The sequence below is a fragment of the Pimephales promelas genome, chromosome 3 (genome assembly GCF_988280905.1).
Source record: "Pimephales promelas chromosome 3, fPimPro1.hap1.1, whole genome shotgun sequence".
NCBI classification, from domain to species: domain Eukaryota; kingdom Metazoa; phylum Chordata; class Actinopteri; order Cypriniformes; family Leuciscidae; genus Pimephales; species Pimephales promelas.
This window is the reverse complement of record NC_142771.1, coordinates 14,593,796-14,615,300: the sequence shown is the minus strand read 5'-3', so window position 1 is coordinate 14,615,300 and position 21,505 is coordinate 14,593,796. Positions and strand designations below refer to the sequence as shown.

At 36.6% G+C, this 21,505-nt stretch overlaps 2 protein-coding genes across 5 annotated transcripts in view; one reads left to right on the top strand and one right to left on the bottom strand.

Annotated features, from left to right (window-relative positions):
* Nucleotides 1-72: 72 nt before the first annotated feature.
* On the bottom strand, nucleotides 73-7,003 carry mettl26 (methyltransferase like 26). Of its 4 annotated transcripts, none has more exons than XM_039687766.2 (7): nucleotides 6,880-7,003; nucleotides 4,095-4,311; nucleotides 2,543-2,705; nucleotides 2,391-2,450; nucleotides 2,227-2,294; nucleotides 1,230-1,308; nucleotides 73-938 (listed from the first exon to the last, which is right to left on the bottom strand). In XM_039687766.2, the coding sequence occupies exons 2-7, from the start codon at nucleotides 4,295-4,297 to the stop codon at nucleotides 882-884; spliced, it is 630 nt and encodes a 209-aa protein (XP_039543700.1). In that variant the 5' UTR covers nucleotides 4,298-4,311; nucleotides 6,880-7,003; the 3' UTR covers nucleotides 73-881. The 4 variants fall into 4 exon arrangements, with proteins under 4 accessions (XP_039543700.1, XP_088984423.1, XP_039543698.1 ...); XM_089128297.1 differs by lacking the exon at nucleotides 6,880-7,003 and adding an exon at nucleotides 4,393-4,674 and having other exon boundaries at nucleotides 4,212-4,311; XM_039687764.2 differs by lacking the exon at nucleotides 6,880-7,003 and adding an exon at nucleotides 4,393-4,671.
* Nucleotides 7,004-8,698: 1,695 nt separating this feature from the next.
* The window catches only part of lmtka (lemur tail kinase 1 a), a 59,106-nt gene continuing 46,299 nt past the window's right edge, over nucleotides 8,699-21,505 (top strand). The window contains exon 1 of the mRNA XM_039687187.2: nucleotides 8,699-9,270. Within this exon, the coding sequence (XP_039543121.2) occupies nucleotides 9,189-9,270 (82 nt within the window). The 5' untranslated portion in view covers nucleotides 8,699-9,188. The remainder of the gene's footprint in view (nucleotides 9,271-21,505) is intronic.

Below are 21,505 nucleotides of genomic sequence, written 5' to 3'. Positions count from 1 at the left end.
AGTAAACCATTCCAAAATCAAGAGTCTGAGGAAATCAAACATCTATAATCAATAAACAGACTCACAACAGTGCACATTAACAGACTGATAATCTTTATTGGTCAAGGATCTTCAATCGCATAAAAGAAGAGCAGAAATTAACTGTATAATGTTAGTGTTAAGAAAATTCAAACACATATTCTGCCTTGAAATGTGAGAGTTCACACATTTATTTTAAGTGTATACATATTCAACATGTATACAGGTACATTTATATTACCCCCAAAAAATTATTAAAATAATGCATACATTTATGCATTTGGCATAAATGCATATTCAAAGCAACAATTTTATGGATTTAGATAAACTTGCTTTTGAAGCATGGTGGTTTGGTTGAGCTGGATTTTACTCACACTCTCTCTCTCGCTCTCACACACACACACACACACACACTAAGCAGTTACTATGGTTAGCATGGCTTTTTTTTGTAGTAGGCTATAATATGGTGGTAAATAACAACAACACATATAAAATAACAACACCTATAATCCAGATAACCAAGAATGACAATGTCATTCAGAGTAACTATGATCATGTCCTGCAATAAAACCCCAGGCACTTTAAACTTTACTTTCCCTGGCATCCGTGTAGTGAAAATCATTCTGGAATGAAGTATGTTGTATTATATTATTCTGCATTTCACACATCATTTTAAACATATTTGTAAAAAGTTTTGGGGTGGAAAACCCCACATTAATACATCCTGCAAAAACACATTTTTTGCCAAAAAGATAGTGATGACAAATTTCAGCAAAGCCTTTATATTATTCAGTATCTTTGAACCATTAAAACACTGCAGAGTCCACACATAATCAAATGCAGTGCGATGAAATTGAATTAAATCAAACCACACTGTCCTTGAGAAACAGTAAGCACTGGTTGTTGGCAGGCATATCAACCTAGAAAATCAAAACAAAAACAGATGCATTTACAAGCCTACAATGTCCCAAGGTGGTGAATCATCACATAATCAAGCCAATCATATTCAAAAGCAAGAAAGAGTCAGATTAATTTGCAGTGGATCATGGTCAAATAATAGATTATAGCTTCTAAGAAAAACCTTTACAACAAGAATTGTAATGAACAGAAATAGGAAAGGGAGAATTGACATTGCATCTTAAACTATAATTGTAACTATACTTAAAACACCAGATGAATTAAGCAATTCATTTTGGTAATGAACCTCTTACAATTTCCTCCAATCGCAGTCCATTTTCTTGGCCAAGCTTTTTCAGAAATGATACATCCCTTAGACCCCACTCTGGATTTCTGTAAAACAACATTGGTACAGAAAAAAACATGAAATGATCAACTTTTGCAGAGTAATAATTTTTACACTGCGGTGTTTTTGTCTTGTATTCCAGTACAAATATCAAAAACATTCTTAAATCAAAATACATGTACTTGAGAAGCAACATGACTGTTATGTCTAGTGTTGTTTTCTAAAATCTAACACAATTAAATGAGTTTGTCCTAACAACAGAAATCATGAGTAAGTGCAGAGGCGTTGTGTGTGCTGTGTGAATATCTAGACTGTATGTGAGCATATATTTATTCATCTCACTTCAGTCACTTTCACAAAACAGATTCAGCATTCCTCAAAAATGATTAAAAAACAGTGAAATGCAAACTCAGTTTACTACATAATCCTGCAATAAGTAAATATGTTAACTTACACAAATATAGTCTTATTTTATAAGACAATGTTTTTGCTACAGACCTTCAGATTCAATCAAAGATTCAATCAAAAATGATTCAATCAAAAATGACTTCAGAAAAACATCACATTTGTGTTTCATTTTTTGGTTTTTCCATTTGTTCTGTGATTCAGAATGGCAGCACAGCTGAAAGGTTTGTTTGAGCGGCTCTACTGTACGGGCATGAATTTGCATTTCCTTCAGCCTGAGGCTTATTCATTTCACTTTTGATGTGAAAGGGCCTTTACATTTGCATAAAAATATAACTTTTTTGATACTAAAAACAAACAAGCAAGCCCAGTCCATGTGAGAAAAAAATACCGCATTACTTTCCATAACAAGTACCACAATTAATGACTTTTTAGACTTTTAACTTCTTACTTTTTATAAGTTTTTTTTTATATATCTGCAAGCATTTCTTTTCACACCAGTGATATAAACTTTATTGAGGATCCAAACCACTTTGCCAGTGATTTCCTTTACCACTAACCTGTATCTCAAGCTCTGGTCAAAGTCAACATTGCTCTGAGGAGTAATAGATCCTTTGAAAGCATAAGGCTGCAAAACAATATCAGATGCAAGATGTTAAAAGCCAATAAATGTAACCAAATGCATATTAATTCAAGGTGCTTGAGCTTATTATGCAACAAATACCCCGTAAGTCAGAAGCAATCCTTGGCGCTTTAGTATTTTTCCAACAGCATTAAACAAACCCTAAAAAGCATAAGAATATTCATTGATTTTATATGCAGACATTCAACACATACAGAGGAAGAGAAATAAAAGCAAGCAAGCAAGCATGATACCATTGTGCAGGCCAGAGGTGAGATGTGCATCATGTTGATGTTCACGACGAGGTCACATGACTCCTCTTGAAATCCACCCCAGTTCTCCCAACTCTGAGACACATCAAGATAGATGGGTGGCTTTACATTCTCCAGCCTATGATACTGTCTATATGCTTCAATGCTGCAAAAAAATAAATAAATAAATAAATTAAAAAAAATCACAATATAGTACATAAAGGCCCAGTTTCACAGACAGGGCTTAGATTAAGCCAGGATTAAATTAGGCCATTTAAGGAAAAAATATTTTAAGAGATGTCAGTGCAAGTTGCTTTCAGTCAAAACATCTCAAACATGTATAGACCATTTCAAAAGATGTAAACAACACTGGTCCAGAAGCACTTTCTGTTTCAGTTTTTTAACACTACATAAAAGCTGGGATAAAATACAACCAACAGAACATTTAAAACTGAATCAAAAAGTTAAACAAACATCTTTAAGATGTTTTTTTTACATGTGAAATAAAGAAAACAGTTACAAACTGAAACAGGAAGTGCTTCTGGACCAGTGTTGTTTACATCTTGTGAAATGGTATACTAGACATGTACATGACTAGCCTTCAGCCTTGCCTGTGAAACCGGGGTTACGTGTTGGTATTGAGTAGCAGGAAACATTTTATGGTATCAAGCCTAATCTAAAGAATAATCAAGAGGGAACTTTGAACTAACATAGAATTAACACAGATGTGTCACAACATTCAACCCGAAAATTGTCATATAACCATTGCAATAACTGAGAGTCCGAAGCTATTCAGTTAAGGTAAAAAAAATGCATAGTGCTGCTTTAAGGTCCTGACTCTCTATGGTCATTAAAAATCCCATGGCACTTCTCGTAAAGAGTAGCGGTGTAACCCCAGCATACTAGCAAAATTCCATCCATTGGCCCTTGCCAATCATGGCCTCCTAATAATCCCCTTCCATTGAATTGGCTCAATCACTCACTCTCCTCTCCACCTATAGCTGGTGTGTGTGGCACCAATAGCTATATCCTGCACACTGGTGGTGATTGAGGTGAGATCCCCTGATTTGATTGTAAAGTGCTTTTTGGGTGCACAGTAGTACAGATAAAGTGCTATATAAATGCCTCATTCACTCATTCATTGTTAAGTAACGCTTATTGTGGATTTTGACATTCTTTCATTCATAAATAAAAACTTTAAGCATTCAAATTAGGCCTATATATATATATATATATATATATATATATATATATATATTTAAAAAAAAAACACTTTTACTAGAGCACTAAAAGTGACTTAATAGCGCCATCTCGCCATAGATATCAGCACATGCACTCAGTAACTATCATCAGAAAACGAAAAGATAAAGAATTATGATTATTATTAACTATTTCAATGACGATTCAAAACTATTTCAATGTTTTACGATTTCATAACCTGAATATGTAAGTATCAATCAGTGCGTGAGAGAATCTTTCAATATTGTTATTGTTATGCAGAGGTGTTCATGTCTACATCGAATTCAAGATGAAGTTTGATGTTGCGCATATTCACCTCGATATTGACTGAGCTTCGTATTCAGACGGCTGCCATGTAATGTTCGGAAACGCTTTGGCAAAGTGAATGACATGCTGTCCCGTGCCAGAAGAGATTTCCAAAGCATTCAGATGCCTGTCTGATGTCACTCTGCTTTTTAATACAGCAAGGATCGGGTCCTTATTTCTGTCGGCTGCTGCAGCATTCAGCATTTTACACATCCAACGACCAGTTCCTGGAACCAAGAGAAGAAGGGAGCTACGTAAATAAAACCGCAACTGAACTAAGCAATATATCGGTCAGGATCCAATAAGACCTTTAAAAGCTCCAAGGCTCGGTGATTCAAAGCCGTTCCTAAACTGTGCAAATGTGCAGAACAGATTCATGCATCTAAATGACGGCTGCTCACATCAGGTCACATGACGAGGTGCTGTATTTCATAACGGAGGAAAATTGCAAGCTGCGAAAATAATTTAGATAGATCTTTTTATTAATTGTTCTCTATTCACTCCGTATTAGTTATTATTAAAGCACGTTCGACAGTGTAATTCGATTTAGAACGCAGTGTTTTGGATTTCACATCCCACAATGCAACGCGCGTCAACTTCCTCTTTCTTTTAAAAAGTGGTGCACATAAGTCTGTTATCACGACCAATGATTATATGTATTTTATTTGTATTAAAATGAGATGTCATTTTCTTTCTATCATTATAGACTGTTCAGAGGTTTAGAATCGCTGATAAACTGATAGTCAGCCGAGGATAGATTAAATTGATTAAAGTACTTTACTTTAAATTTAAATTTACTTTATAGGCCTATGCCTGTATAGGGAGTGACTATAGAACATGCTTGATCAGCGATATTAAAGTGTACTTTATTTGTCTTACAAGTAAAAATGCATTAGCCTACGAGTGTCTTTGATACAAGCAATCTGTGTTATAAGAATAAAATATATTTGAATAAAAATATGCTCAATAATATCTTCTGGCTTGTTCCAAATTGCACATTGTTTTCAATAACAAATTCACATTAATTAACAAATATTAGCCTACTTAGCTATAGTTTGTACAATATTTAATAGGCTTCTATAATGTATTTCCAAAGTACACTTTTAATGCATTGTTACAATGACCATTTTCACAGTTAAAAATATACCTAAAATATATATTTTAAGTATATAAGCAAATAAATACGCTTTTAAAAATTAAACAGAATTTTCTCTTCAAGTTTATTTTTAGAAAATATATTCTTTAAAAATATACTGTATGCTAGTACAATTATTTTAAAGTGTGATAAAAGCTGTATTGTGAAAATGGGTAAAAGAGTGATGCAAATATACTTTTAATATATTTAAAGATAGTACAAAAAATTGTTAGTAGGCCAGCCTATGTTTGCAATGTGCTATTGAAAAAGGATTTATTATTTCAAAAATTATATCAAATAAAATAAAGTATACTTTTTTTCACTAGTGTTACCAATGTAAAAATGACGAACGTGGACAACAAAATTACTTTAAAATGTGGCATAAATCTATTTCCCATGTCTTTATAAATACTTTTTAAGGAGTTGTTCACTTTTTTTAAAAAAACCTTTGCTGATAATTTACTCACCCCCATCATGTCATCAAAGATGTCCTCGTCTTTCTTTCTTCAGTCGAAAAGAAATGAAGGTTTTTGATGAAAACATTCCAGGATTTTCTCCATATAATGGACTTCATTGGGAACCAAAAGGTTCAAAGTCCAAATGAGAGCTTCAGTGCGGCTTTAAATGACACCAGACGATGAATAAGGGTCTTATCTAGGACCCTTCAAGTCATGACGCGAAAAAAGATTTGTTCATTTTGATGAACAAGTTTGAACAGGAGAGTCACAAACGCTCATCACAGAACAGAGCAAGGCGAACATTTGTGCTTATAAAACTTAAACATTTTTATTTATTTTTGAAATGGCCACACGTTTCGCTTGATAAAACCCTTATTCATGTTCTGGTGTCGTTTAAAACCCTTTGAAGATGCAAACTCTCATTTGGACCTTGAACCATTTGATTCCCATTGAAGTCTATTATATGGAGAAAATCCTGGAATGTTTTCATCAAAAACCTTAATATCTTTTTGACTGAAGAAAGAATGACATGGACATCTTGGATGACATGTTTTTTTTTTTTTTTTTTTTTTTTGACCTCATGTTGTCCCAAGCCCGTAAAACCTCCGTTCATCTTCGCAACAGTTTAAGATATTTTAGATTAGTCGAGATTTCTGTCCCTCCATTGAAGATATATGTGCCTACGGTATACTGTCTTTGCCCATTAAAGAAATAAGACATCATCAAAGTATAGACCATTTCAAAAGATGTGAACAACACTGGTCCAGAAGCACTTCCTGTTTCAGTTTTTTAACACTACATAAAAGCTGGGATAAAATACAACCAACAGAACATTTAAAATTGAATCAAAAAGTTAAACAAACATCTTTAAGATGTTTTCTTTACATGTGAAATAAAGAAAACAGTTACAAACTGAAACAGGAAGTGTTTATGGACCAGTGTTGTTTACATCTTTTGAAATGGTCTATAGTCCATGGCACATCAGCGGGTTAGTGAGAATGTTTTGAAGTAGGCCTATCGAAAATACATTTTGGTCCAAAAAATAACATTAGCATCATGCATATTCTGTACGTAAACTTATGAGCAAAACTGTAGAAAAGAGCCATGTAAACAATCTAGATCAATCTACAGGAAAGACATTTAGCAAGGGTGAATAAATGATGATTAATTTTCCCTATGACTTCTTTCTAAAGTCTTCTTACCTCTAGAGCTCTTTCAGTGCCTGAAAAGAGAAGTAAAAAACATCAACATTACGAAACGTAAACGTGTCTTTATACACTAGGTATACCTCCAGTTTTTAATCCTGCTTTACTTTCTGTTTCCTGACGGGGGCACTGTGTGACCTGTATGTATAGTTCACAATCACATCCTTCAACCTTTCAAAGACAAACAATTAGTTCACATCATTAATAAGACAAATCTCACGGTGTATTGTTATTTCCTTTCACAAACGTGAATATTGTATGAAAAATATCCTGGGGATATGTTTTGGCAGGTCAGCAGTTGTAATTTGTCTGGATGTAATTTTCCAGAGTGATTAGTCACTTGAATAAGTCACTATATATGAAGAGTTCAGATGCAAAAGCCTCTAAGTGCCATTTGAAATTTTCTTCTAAAATGATCATTTTTATCAAGCTTGTATATTTAAGTTCAGTAATTTTGGCAATGAAGATTACAATTGTCATTTAAGTGAAATTACTGAACTTAAATATACAAACTTGATAAAAATGACCATTCTAGAAGAAAATTTCAAATGGCATTTAGAGGCTTTTGCATCTGAACTCTTCATATATATAATGCTGCATTCCAGGAAACTTGGAAGCCTTCCACCTTCTAATTGAAAATAACTAATCATGCTTACCGAAGTTTTGACCATCAGTTTGTGCAGATTGATCAACCCCAATTTTCAGCATTTGATATTATTTCCAATTAGACGGTGACTAACATGACCTTCAGTAGTTATTTAAGGTAACAATTTATTTTGATAGTCCACTTTAGACATTCTACTACTAACTATAACTTTGGAACATGTCAATTACCAGTCATTATTATATTTGACTTTCTGCTTAAAGTTTAACCTTATTTTTAAGTGAGAATTCAGAGTTCCAAGCCTATAGAACTCTTTGAGGTTGGACATCAGTCTGGAATGCAACTACAGCAAAGAACACCTGACTGAAAATGTTAGAGATGTAATTTTATAAATACTATGTAATGGAAATATACAGTACTTGCCGTAAACAATTCTTGGGCCCGAAGCACCAGATAGAAAAAGTGTTTTTTTTTTTCTCCCTTGATAGAAATTGCATTTTTAAAAGTCAAGTTTTCCCACCAGGAATCATGTTTTTACCCCTCGGTAGAAACTGTAATTGCTTTGGCTATCCATTCCAGGCTGGCCTGGGGCTTGCAAAAGGTCCATTTATCCCCCATTGTCAGCGGCCCTGGCACTTTATAACACAATATAAGAAAATAATAATTACATTTTTGTTCTGCCAACATGACAGCCAACGTCATGAATTTTCTAAATGACAAGACTTGCAACCTATTTTTCAACCCATCTTGATTAAACATTATGGTGGTAATACATTCTTAAAGTTAATTCCTGCTGACAAACCCATCTTAAAATGTTTTGCTCGTTTCCCAGTCTGGTATGTTTGGCTGGTTTTAGCTGGGTTTTTGTCTCTCTCTGTTGGTCAGGGCTGCTGGGAGACCATCTTAAACCAGCAACAAAACCTGCAAACCAGATTAGGCTGGTTCAAGCTGTTTCAATTGTTGAGTGGACATTTCGTCAGAAAAGCTTTTATAACTTATTATGACACATTCTGACACACAAACGTTTATTATTCAATAAACATGCGCTGATATAGATGCTACCGATGATTTGAAACAAAATATAATATATTTTAACTTCCAATAGATCAGGTTTCGAACACCGACTGTTTATTTCTTCTTGACTAAATCCGTCACAGTTTTGATGTCGGCGCTCGCTCGCGCTGTCAGTCACTGCCGCTGCAGCATTAATAATCCTCCTCTACACACTCCATCACACACACACACACCGACATAAACTGACCAGAGCTACGAGTAGGCTATATTATTTACACACTGCGTGTCCAAAAGGGCACAGCTGCAGGCACAGCAAAACATTTGCAGGAATGATACTGGACAACTGCCAGACACCAAAATCTTGGTGCATAGCCTGCACATGGAGAAAAACCGACGCTAATAGGTGGTCTGCCCCGGGGAGCCTTCAGCAAACAGCCCGATGGACGAGGACACACCGCGCTGTTTACACTGAAACGCGCTAAACGCAGAACAACAGACGAGCGGAAATGTTTCCCCGCATCTGTGTCTTAATCCGACGCATCTGAAGTGAGGCAGAGAGAGAGATGACGCTGTGTTTCATGATGCATCGGAGCACCGTCATGCCTAATTTTCTTTAATGAAGCGATTTTGTCTTTATTTACTGTACATTCGCGGTGTCCTGCAGTAAGTCTAAAGCCTTACGAGGAGAATGAAAGCGTCGGTATTTGTCGTGGTCATGTCCTCGGTTTTATTTAATCCCAGTTTTGCCTTCAGTTCGCATTTCGATCCAGGTGAGTGAAAACATGACACATTCTGACAGCAAACGTTTATTATTCATTAAAAATGCACTGATAGGCTACCTATCCTACCGATGATGTGAAACAATATAGACTTTTTAAATTTGTCTTGAGGAATTTGCCACATACATGTTTACCATGCTTACCAGGGTAAAACAAAGTAAATAGCCTATGATAAAGGCCTAAACATATTTATTCAATGTATTCATGAAATTGCTTCATATTTTTGTTTTTCCTTGTATTAATGCGTTTGAGCTGGTTTCTAATTAATAATTTCATTTTGATGCAGATGATATGTATTACAACATGTGTTACTGTGAATAATGCATTTATCAAAAGGCAACCTGCACATGCACATGCATGCATTCTGCACTAGAGAGATAGTGTGTTTTGCACATTTGCAATCGGACAAAGCTGACTTGGCATTCGTCAGCCAGAACTGTTATGTTCCTCTTCTTGTGTGTCCTGTGTTCCCAAGTCAGTTCCGTTGCGTAACGTCTGTGTGTTTGACATATCTGAGCACTGCTGTTTACTTCCTCGAGAAGTCAGCAGCCCGTGGTGTCTCAGACGCTGAGGGTTTGTGGTTGAAGGCCGACCAGTGACACTGAGATTCACGTGCACAACCCCCCCTTTTTGTGATGTCTGCTTCAACGTAATGAGGAATCAAGCAGCTTAAAGCTCGCTCTGCATGCATGGCCGGTGAGAGAGACCCAGCCGAGCAGAACGCAGTGGGGCGACTTGGCTGAATGTCTGCAGTCGGATCACACCGTTCATTACGTGCTACGTATACAGCGTGTGATGCACCTGCGGGTGCGCTGAGACCATAGAAACAGCAGAGCAGCGTGAATTAGGGTGACATAGGTGAGGAGAGAAATATAGTGCCCTAAACGAAGCCAAAAGTGTCCCTGGCCCAAGTGACGTGCAGCATACTAATGAATCTGGGGTGCAGAGGGAGTCAGCTTGCTTCTATATCGCGCTTGGTTTTCACTGTCTGCGATTGGCACTTTGCATGCAGACCAGCGTTTGAATGGCTCTCTGATTGCGATGTTGTAACAAACTATTATGCAACGTTGTTATTAGATCGGGCGATATGAGGGCCACCACGGATGGACACTCCCAAGAAATTAAAAGTCTGAAAAGACGCCTTGACCGGCGCACAGTCCTGTGCTTGATTCAATTGCAGTTTTGCATTCCTGTTTTCCGAGGGAACTTCCACTAACCATAACAGAATTCCCCGAATCTCTCTTGGGCGCTTAATGAAAGTAAAACAGAACTAAGCGAGGATATGAGTTTCCATATATGATGTTTTATTAACAAAGTTCGGGAGAAGCACCAATTTTCATGGGAGGAGCTCATCCTGTCACTCAATAAGCATCAGGACTCAGGAGGTATTAAGACAGCAGATTTAAACCCCATCTCCTCACTTACTATTCCTATCCCAACCTGGGATGGGGGGTTTGGGCCTCTCCTCGCACAGCACGCCAAATACGCATATCATTTACCTTTTGAGTTTTGACCATACTTCAATATCTGATGCTTTATGCGCCCTTTAGCGTCAGTCAGATGACACCCTAGGATCGCGTGTAACCCCACCCCCACCCCAGACCTAATCCTAACCGCGTCATCTAACTGACGCTTTCCTTTAGCGTCAGTTAGATGACGCCGTAGGATCGCGTCATGTAACTGACGCTAAAGGGCGCCTAAAGCGTCAAATATTGAAGCATGGTCAAAGGTGACGCCTTTGCATTTACTCTATTCAATTATATGTAAGTGTGAACTCTTGAATTGATTTACAACAGGTTTGAGATGATAGCAGTGGAGGAAGTCCATTAGGCAAAGGTTGGAATACACCTCCTGAATTTTGGCCAGATTTGGCCCCTGATTTACAGTCTGGACAAGACGACATCAGTTGCTGAAAGTCAGAGCCAGTCTACAGATCTGAGTTAACAGATTTCACAGAACATCCTATTCATCCTGGGCACGGACTATCACAGACTTCAGGCTATGATTCCATCCTGTCGGAGGATTTAAAACATGTTAGATGTTTTGAGCCCACTTTAAAACACATTCCTCCGGTTCCACAGACAAGGCTTTAGCTTGTTCCAGACTAAAATGGCTAGCAGCCATATCACCCTGTAGCCCAAGACTGGTTGCCCACTGAAGTTAAGCAGGGCTGAGCCTGGTTAGTACCTGGATGGGAGACCTTCTGAGAAAACCAGGTTGCTGCTGGAAGAGGTGTTAGTGTGGCCAGCAGGGGGTGCTCACCCTATGCTCTGTGTGGGTCCTAACGCCCCAGTAAAGTGATGGGGACACCGTACTGTCAAAAGAGCACCGTCCTTCGGATGAGAAGTTAAACCGAGGCCCTGACTCTGTGGTGACAAAAAATCCCAGGGTGTCTTTCGAAAAAGTAGGGGTGTAACCCCGACATCCTGGCCAAATTTGTCCAGTGGCTTCTGTCCATCATGGCCTCCTAATCATCCCCATATATACCAATTGGCTTCATCTCTCTGTCACCTCTCCACCAGTAAGTTGGTGTGTGGTGGGCGTTCTGGCGCAATATGGCTGCCGTCGCATCATCCAGGTGGATGCTGCACATTGATGGTGGTTGAGGAGATTCCCTCCTCTAAGTGAAGTGCTTTGAGTGTCCAGAAATGTGCTATATAAATGTAATGAATTATTATCATTTTTATTAAAATGCATGTTTGAGGTATTTTAACTGAAAGCAACTCGACAAATCTTAAAATAATTTGTCTCAATTTTGTCTCAAGATGCACCAGTAATGTTAAGGCACGTTTATAAAAGCTACTTAAACAGCAAAATCCTGTCTGTGAAACAAGGCCTTATTGTTTTCATTTGTTTGGCAACGAGGCCTATGTTTCTGCGCGAGTTTGTTGTGCTCAGAATGACTTTATGCAATGGGACCCACAGCCGTGTTTGATGCCCTATTTTTCTTTGTTACCTTTCACAAAGTTGTCAAGTGTATGATGCCTAGCATTTTAAAATCTGCTCAGATTTTCAAAATCGTGTAGTATATTCCAGCCTGAAGGCGGTAAGGATTTCCTTTTGCTTTATGAGGACATATTTAGGGTGACTGTAGGCTGGCTGGGTGATGTACATGCTTTAACAGGCTGGAGTCAGCAGCAATCTGTTACTCTGACTGGCCAAGTAATGGGATTGAGAATCAATGTTTCAGTGGCAGTGGATGGTGTGGCTTGCGATACGACAGGAGACCAATCAGTCTCCCACTCTCAGGATCTTGGACATATGCAAGGACATGGCAAAGTCATCCGGATTATAATGGAACAGGGCAGTTTGTTTCATCGCATTACAGCAGTTTGAAAGGCAAGTGCTGTTTTTAAGGTTAGGACTGTACTAATGTATGGGGTATCGGATAATAACTGGTTCCATCTTTTAAAAAATATCATAACATGTCAGAGCACTCTGGATGACCCGATATATATATAAATAATCAGTACGTAGTGAAAATCATTGTGCTTTGCAGTACCGCACATCTTTTTTACTGCGTTGCCTATAGTCCAATTTAACAAAAGAATGAACTGGTTGGAGCGATTGTTGCTGAACTGGTTGCTGGAAAACAGTGGTAAATCCGCCGTCTTATTACCTCCGGTTATAAGTCCTCATGCTTATTGAGTTGACTGATGAGCTCATCCCATGATAATTGTTGCTTCTCACGAACTTTGTTAATAAAACATCATATATGGAAACTCATATCCTCACTTAGTTCAGAAGAAGATCGACGCCTACTTCAACATGGCCGGTTTAGCCTCGCCCACCGATTCACGCATTACACGCATAGCTAAATAACATAGGCCTACCTCGTGCAACACATGGACTCTGGGTCGAACATGTATGGGCGAATCATTCCGGTTGCCATTTTACAACATTGGACGTTTTCAAAACAATTTCCCCCCAGGTGCACCAACAAGTGAGTTGAAACTCATTATAAAATGCAACAATGGGCGTTTACTTCCGAGACACCCATAAAAACCAAGCGTTTTTCAGCTAGGCTCAAAACTAGGGTAGAAAATAGCCTATTACTTATTCATTTTGATGTTTGTGAATGTAAAAAACAAGCGAACGTCATAAGTTGACCTCAGACAACAATATAATAAAAATTAAAAAAGCCAGTTCATGACCCCTTTAAATTCAAATAATTTTTCTCAAAATTTACTGTATTTTCGATCAAATAAAGTTAGCCTTGGTGAGCATAAGCAACTTTCAAAAATATTCCAAAAAATCTTACTGAACTCAAACTTTTGAATAGTAGTGTAAAATCAGTTTAATTGCATGTAATTCAAACTAGAATTAGCTAAAGATAGTCACAACTGAGTTTGTTAAAATAAATAGTGTTTAGAACAAAAAACAACCAAATCACTTTAACGTAGAGCCAGAATTGTTATGTGAAATCTGAACCAGAATCTTTACATTGCTCTCACAGTTCCATCCCTATGTTTAGGGTTTATGGAAGGAACCACATCAAAGCATTCAAAGTTAGTCTGTTGGGGCAAGACTTCTGGCTTTTGTCAGAATTTGTAGCCATGCTGCATTCTGATGGTTATTTACAATGCTGGGTTCTCAAAGCCAGGCTCTATTCAAGCATCTTATAAAGCCACATGCACTGTGGATGTGGTTGGCCTAGAACTGTCTGTGAACCGGGCTTTACTGCTCCACGTTCACAACAACAGAATCCTCAGACACTTTTAGAGGACGATTGCTCAGTACTTCAAAGCCTGCCTGTGGTTGTGACTGATTACTCCAGTTGACTCTAAGTTTATGAGGATTTTGTTTTATCCCAGACTCAAATTTCTCAGGATTTTCTGTTTTAGATGACAAACAAATAAAGACTTGAATGGCTATGTGTAGGCTATGAAAATGTAACTTGTGTGAAGTACAAGATGAAGGTCGTAACACAGAAATATGTGCAGTGAATACACTGAATTTTGCTGCTTGTTCAAATTGCTTAATTAAAATGAGCTTTTACAAAACACAATTGCTATACATTTTGACCAAACCTAATTTGAGCCTGTTTAAAGTCTGTAAAATTTATGTTGAAATATAAATATAAATGTTGAAATTAAGCCTTATTTTAATGTGTTTTTGAGAAAATAAGGAAAGGGAAGACTTGATAGTGCGTAGTATGTTCAATTACATTGAAATTATAGTAAATAGTTGGCTATAGTCTAAAAATTGATTAGTGTGACACTAAAATAGACTATATTGCATTGGATGAATGGATATATGAATGAGAAAACCTGAATCATATCAGTTGGTCTAAAAAATTGCAAACTAGTTGAGCTGACACTATTAAATGAGGCTGTGCACAACCATTGTAAATAAGTTGAATCAACCTCAAAAAATTAAGTTGACCTAACGCAAGTACATTAAATTGGAAAAAACAAAATTGCATAATGCTGAGTTATGGAAATCCTTTCCATGATTTTTTTATGTTCATTTAAAGAGTTATTTTTTTGAGTGGTCTAACTGTAGGCAGTTTGTGGTAAATATAGTGTAAATATGCTGACTTAAATGCAAGGGCATTAATATAGATGTGCAGTCATGACTTAAACCGTGGCTCATTTAATGAGAATTATTCTTGTTTTAAAGATGGATGCTGGAAATAAATACTGATGATTTCTTCTATATATTTTGTTCTCTTTTGTCTGATGAAATTTAGGTTTGAGTGTTCTCTGCTATAACACGTCGCTTTTGTCTACAGATAAATACTGCGTTGTTAGACCTATTAATGATGTGAGTTTACATCTTCTGTTGTTTTGCTAAAGAAATACATGTGCAAGTCTTCACCAACATGGCGACAGAAGGTGTTTGGATTGTGCACCTGTGCACAGAATCAGCACCATGGACAGGGTCATGCCTAAATGCAAGATTTATATAGACAAACATGGCGAATTGCTGAATTGAGTCAAAGGAATCCCTAAAGCTAGATTTCAATCAGAACCATAAATACAATCAATAGATTTACAACCAGTAAGTAAATAAGCCATTTCCTTCCACACTTTTACAAAAATAAACAAAATGAGCCCACAATTTACTCATCCTCAAGCCACAGCCTATATGACTTTCTTCTTTCAGCCAAACACAAGAGTTATATTAAAAATATCCTGGCTCTTCCAAACTTTATAATGGGAGTGAATGGTACCTAAGATTTTGAAGCCCAAAAAAGTGCATCCATCCATCACCAGACAGACAGGATATCTTTTTAATATAACTCTGATTGTGTTTTCCTGAAAGAAGAAAGACATATACACCTAAGGCTTGAGGGCGAGTAAATGAATAATTTCTATTTTGGGGTGAAAATGTTCACCAAGAAAGGAAGATTATGTCATCATTTGCCCACCCTCATGTCGCTCCAAACCTGAATGACTCGTTCCTCTTCTAAACTCAAATGAAGACATTAATAATGTATCTTTTTTTTGTTCATCCTTTGAAAATCTAGGCAATCTACATTCTCATGTGATCCATATGAATTGAGCAGTTTAATCAAAATCAAAATCGCTTTATTTGATGGTTTTAAGTTTTAATTATATATATATATATATATATATATATATATATATATATATATATATATATATATATATATATGAAGAGTTCAGATGCAAAAGCCTCTAAATGCCATTTGAAATTTTCTTCTTTAATGATGATTTTTATCAAACTTGTATATTTAAGTTCAGTAATTTCACTTAAATAACAATTAATAGGTAATTATCATTGCCATTTAAGTGAAATCACTGAACTTAAATATACAAGTTTGATAAAAATCATCATTAAAGAAGAAAAATTCAAATGGCATTTAGAGGCTTTTGCATCTGAACTCTTCATATATATATATAAAGTCACCATGAAATAATTTTTTTTCAGTTTTCCATTAATAATTTTGATGTTACAGTTTTATTGAATATTTATTTGAACATGCTAATTTACTTTATATATCACATTTGTCATATAATACTCAATTAAATTAATCTTTAAAATCACCTTTAAACGTAACATTTAGTGTAACATTTAGCTTTGAACGTAATATTTTTAGCATATTAATATACATCAACATACAAATGTTGTGATGCTTAAATCCACCAAAAGCAATTAAAATGGTTGATTTTAGTTCTGTGGCAACCCTTTTTACAGCATACTATAGAATTTTCATATCAGATATTAATCAGTTATCAGGCAGATTTATAATATCAGTGCACATGCATGAAATATTTCATATACTTACATTAACCTTGTCTGTCTGTACATATTGCTGCGTCTCGTTTACCAAACACACACATATAGTCGGATTCACTCGACTGCCTCTGACAGTTCATGCAGAATTTAATGCAGCACCTCTTCCTGACCTCGTCTGCTTGAGCGCTGCTTGCCATGTGCCATGTGAGACGGTCTGGAAAAAGACTGCAGTGTGTTAATGTCTTTGAGAGAATGTGGGAAGATTCAGAACAAGACCAAATGAAACACCTACCGAACGATCAGGTACACAGTAGGTGTAAAATCTAATAACAGTCGAGGGTAGTAAAGGGAAATTTGTTGAAGTACTTTGGAAGAAACTGAACCAGTCTTTCAGTACACACTACAAAAACACTCGCCAACCTTTCAAGTTTCTCCACAACAAACGACATCACCATAATTCTTTTAGTATGCACACTTTTTAAAGTCACCATGAAATCAAAAAGGACATTTCTGTTTGTTTGTTTTTTTCAGTATTTCTTATAAATGATTTATCCATGCACATGTGTCGTCATAATCTTTAATCAGAGTAACTTCCCCTCACGCTTTCAGTGACAACTCTTCTCTTCTCTGATGATGTGTTTACTGGTGTGAGGGCGGGATCAACCTGTCACTCACATGAGACCGACCAATAGCGAACCACAACCATCCAATCAATTCCCCATGGACAAAGTCAAGTTCCGCCCTACATTTTTCTGGTTAAGAGAAGCCATTTCACTCAGATATACGCCACAATAGGGAAGAAAAGACTATCACAACTTCTGTTTTATGCCGACTCTAAGACCCATAGACTAAACTATTGATACATTCTTACCATGTACGTACGATGAGCAACAGCCAATGGCACTGCAAAGGAGCACAAGTGGGAAGTGGGAGCCAAAATAAATATTCGTTGAGTAAAATGCACACCAACACAGCGACAGTGTTGTTATTGTTAACTAAAATTAAAACTATTTAAAATAATTTTGGTAATTGAAATAAAATATAAATATTAAATGAACAAAAGTTTAAGTAGAAGTACTAAAATGACTAGAACTAAAACGGGAAGAAATTTTTTTTAAGCTCATTAGAAATGTAAAAAATGGCTAATGCACATAACAAAATTACTTAAACTTAACTTTAAATGAAAATGTAAGATATAAAAATGAAAGCTAATTAAAAATAGTAACAGATACTAGAGTCTTTAAATGTGCTACAGTAGTGATACTGCACTGATCACATGTGCATGTTGTTGTGCAAGAGAAAATAACAGTCATTAGTCAAAATTAGGAAATGCACAGGAAAGCGTGTGAACAGGCAGAGGCATGAGCGAGATCTTGAGGCCATGCAGGAGGAAGAGACATTATGTTCTTATTCAATGTTAGATATCATATCTGTGGCAAGGATTTCCCTGATTGTTTTTTTGTATGTTCGGCTTCCAGAAGAAAATGTTTAGTGTGTATTTCGTCATTTGTGATGGCATATGTCTTAAGCATATTTCACAACATGTGTGTGCGTGCTTTTGTGTTACTTGTATAAACTATGTGTGTGTGTGGGTATGTGTGTGTGTTGTTTGATGTTGTTTTCTTATCTGTGTCCCACATTGTTCCTGGGAAGGAATGGTTGCAAAAAACAAAACAAAAAAACATTGCCTGCCTCCTTCCTGAATATGTGTCTTGACACACACACACACACACACACACACACACACACACACTAAACAGCACTGCAGAGAGACCCTGCACTAAAAATAAATGAGTTTGAGTAATTAGTTGTGAATTATCCAAGGATAAATACAACCCAACACCCGGGGATCTGGTCAAAGGGTCTGTTCCTAAACTTAAGGCCTCATTTATAAAATGTTGCGTAGAAACCATCCAACATTTAATCTTACGATCCTTTTTCAAATTTGCATCCACGAAGGTACGCATAAAAAACGCGGGTATACGGATAGTTGTGATGTGCGCGCAGCTCTTAAAGGGGCCACACCTTATTTCCACTCGTTATTTACGACGCAAAAAATGACTCCACAGGGACTCTAGGGGTCGCTGTTTGACAAAAACAGAATTCCTACATAGTGTACCTTAAATTTAAATAATTAAAATAATATTTTTGTTCTGTGCAGTTTATGCTCATTGGTGTATTGCTGAACACTGTATATATACTAAACCAGTGCACTCATATTATTTTGAATGAGAGAATGTCCAACATGCAATATATTGGAGTAAGTACCACCTTATAAGTAAAAGAGCTGAATGGTAAAGTCATTGAATCACTGCAGTTGCTGTTAGAAGGTCGGGTTCCCATTAAAACAATCAGTGTCTAAAATACATGTACATTGGCTAGTCCAACCTGAAATATAAGCTTTTTAAATGCTAATTAAATGTAAAAAAACAAGAAAAACATGTTCAAGAGTTTGCTGCTGGTTTGAAATAGTATGTTATTGCTTGTGAATTCACAGGTAGCTTTTGAGATTTCGATATTTTAGTAAAAAGATGGTGGTCTTGCATTTCCGAAATTTCGGTGCTGAAGGCAATTCAAATATGGCCGCCATGTGAACTGACTTTCCTTGAAAGGGACTTTGGTATCACGCGGTTTGCTTAGCAATATGCTAATGCCACACTGATTCAAATTTTTTTGTAGAGCGCTTTTCAGAATGCACGTTGTTTTAAAGCAGCTTTACAGAAAATCTTGACGTTAATGTTTATAATATCTTAACGTCGCATTTATCAGATAATTCGCATTATGCATGCTGTTTGTATGATGTCACAGGTTCCATTTTCATCTACGATGTCACAGGTTCCATTTCCAAGACAGCAGCCGATGTAGGCGCTAGACGGCAAGGAACCTCACTAGATTTTGGAACAGATTTAGAACTAATTGATGAACGCAGATCCAGAAATAAAGCTTCTGAGACGGGGCATTAATGATTGCTCGCACCATCAATGCTGATTACTGTGGTTAGGAAAACCATTGGGTGCTTCTGTGCCGAACTAGTGGTGAATGAATGAAGCCGCTTGCTGTTTACCCTCCAACCTCATTCAACCTTCACAAAGAAACATTTCTTCCACGTTTCACCACGTGGTTCAATGTATTCGTTCTCTCAGCCGCTTCAAGGCCTAATGGCAATTTGACAGTATGGTTCTCTCTCTCTCTCTCTTACTGGGTTTTGTCATCTCACTCACTCAGTGGTTGACAGAAGGCAGCTGTCAGCATCAATTCTTCTCGAGGGCAGTAAACAGACCACCGCACTTTCCCACTGAGTCAGCATTGACTGTTTAATGAAAAGAATGTTTTTGTTTGTGTTTTTCTGAATAGGCGATGATAAGGCCCTCCTGCAATCTGTAAACTTTTTCATTTATTCTGTGCAAGTATGGTAAATCGTGTTTAATTCATACTACACTATGGTGACTGAATGCATTAGCGACACTGCAAAATACAAATAGCATTGCTTAAGGAGACGCATCTTACAATCGATTCCAATAGAGATTGTTAGCATGCTAGCACACACACAAATATATTCTAATTAAGTTTCTGATTGAAATATAATAAAATACATTCTTAATCAAACTCTTGCTTTGACTACCATCCTGCACTGTTTAAAAAAAAAAAAAATAAATATATATATATATATATATATATATATATGACAATATAAAAAATTCTGCTGTTACCAAATAGCTGCTAACTATTCTACTCGTAAGGCTAAAACTCATATGGACAATATTTAAATTCTATGCTGTTTTAATAAATAAAATTAACACAAAGACTAAAATCAATCTGCTAAATAAACGTACTGCTTCTGAAAGCGTCCCGTCTGTCAAATGGTGAAACACTATAAAAAAATAAAAAATGAAATAAAATATTCTAAAGATCACATTTAGGTGTTATTAAATTATTAGTGTTTTTAAAAAATGTACTTGAATGAGTTTTAGATGATGTCAAAGGGGATAAATAGGAGGAAATAAGCACGAATAATTGCATATCCATCGACCGCTAAATGTCTAATTTATGACCGAAATCATCTCTAATATCAGCCTATTACTAAAATGTTATTTCATATTATGCAAGAAAACATGCTATAGGATGTTGCCAAAAGTATATTAGGAGGCACAATAGTACAATGATACAAAAATGGTACCAATTCAAAACACCATTCAAAAGGTACACCATCAACATGACATCATGACTTTTGCGTAAACATGAACGCCACTTTCAAATCAAGTGGCGTGTTATCTATACGCATTTTGAGCTATCCGCATGTATGCGTGTATGTCCACGTCGTTAAATGTACGAGTGATTCCGCGTGTATGTTCATGCCGTTAAATGTCCGAGTGAAACGAAGCAAAATGTAGATCTACATCTTTTTTTTCCTAGGATGGTGGGGGAGACTATTAAATGCTATTAACCCCAGTGACGGGTAAGTTTACGGACGGGGTTGGGGTAGGTCATATATTTATATATACAGTAATGTAACGTTCATAAACACGCTGAAAAGCGATTATGCGTGTTGATAGCTGGCCAAAAATTGATATACTAATTGGCGTGTCATACTCACGCCATTTCATGAGATCAGTCTGATACCATATATACCATTTATGATGAAATGCACCTTTACTTATACACTTTAGGGGTTAATAAGGTAGAAAGGTGTTCCTTTCTAAAAGTACTTCCCCAGTGACAGCTTTTGCACCCTTTCCCCCCTTAGATTGTACTGTATGCCTGGTTAAGCAGCTTTTTGCATTGCGAGCATGGGTTTGGGTATGATGCCTATCTATACAGATCACTACGTTTTATAACAGAGGCAGACTTTTCCTTATTGATGTTCCTTGAGGTCCAAAAAGGCCAAACTGGGGCAAATGTGAATCACTGCCCCCATCCCACCCCATACTAGACCAAATATTCTTCCCTAAATGTCACTTGTCCCGTTGTCTCAGAGTCTGATGCACTCTGCTCTATATCAGTGTGTAAAGGTCAATACTGT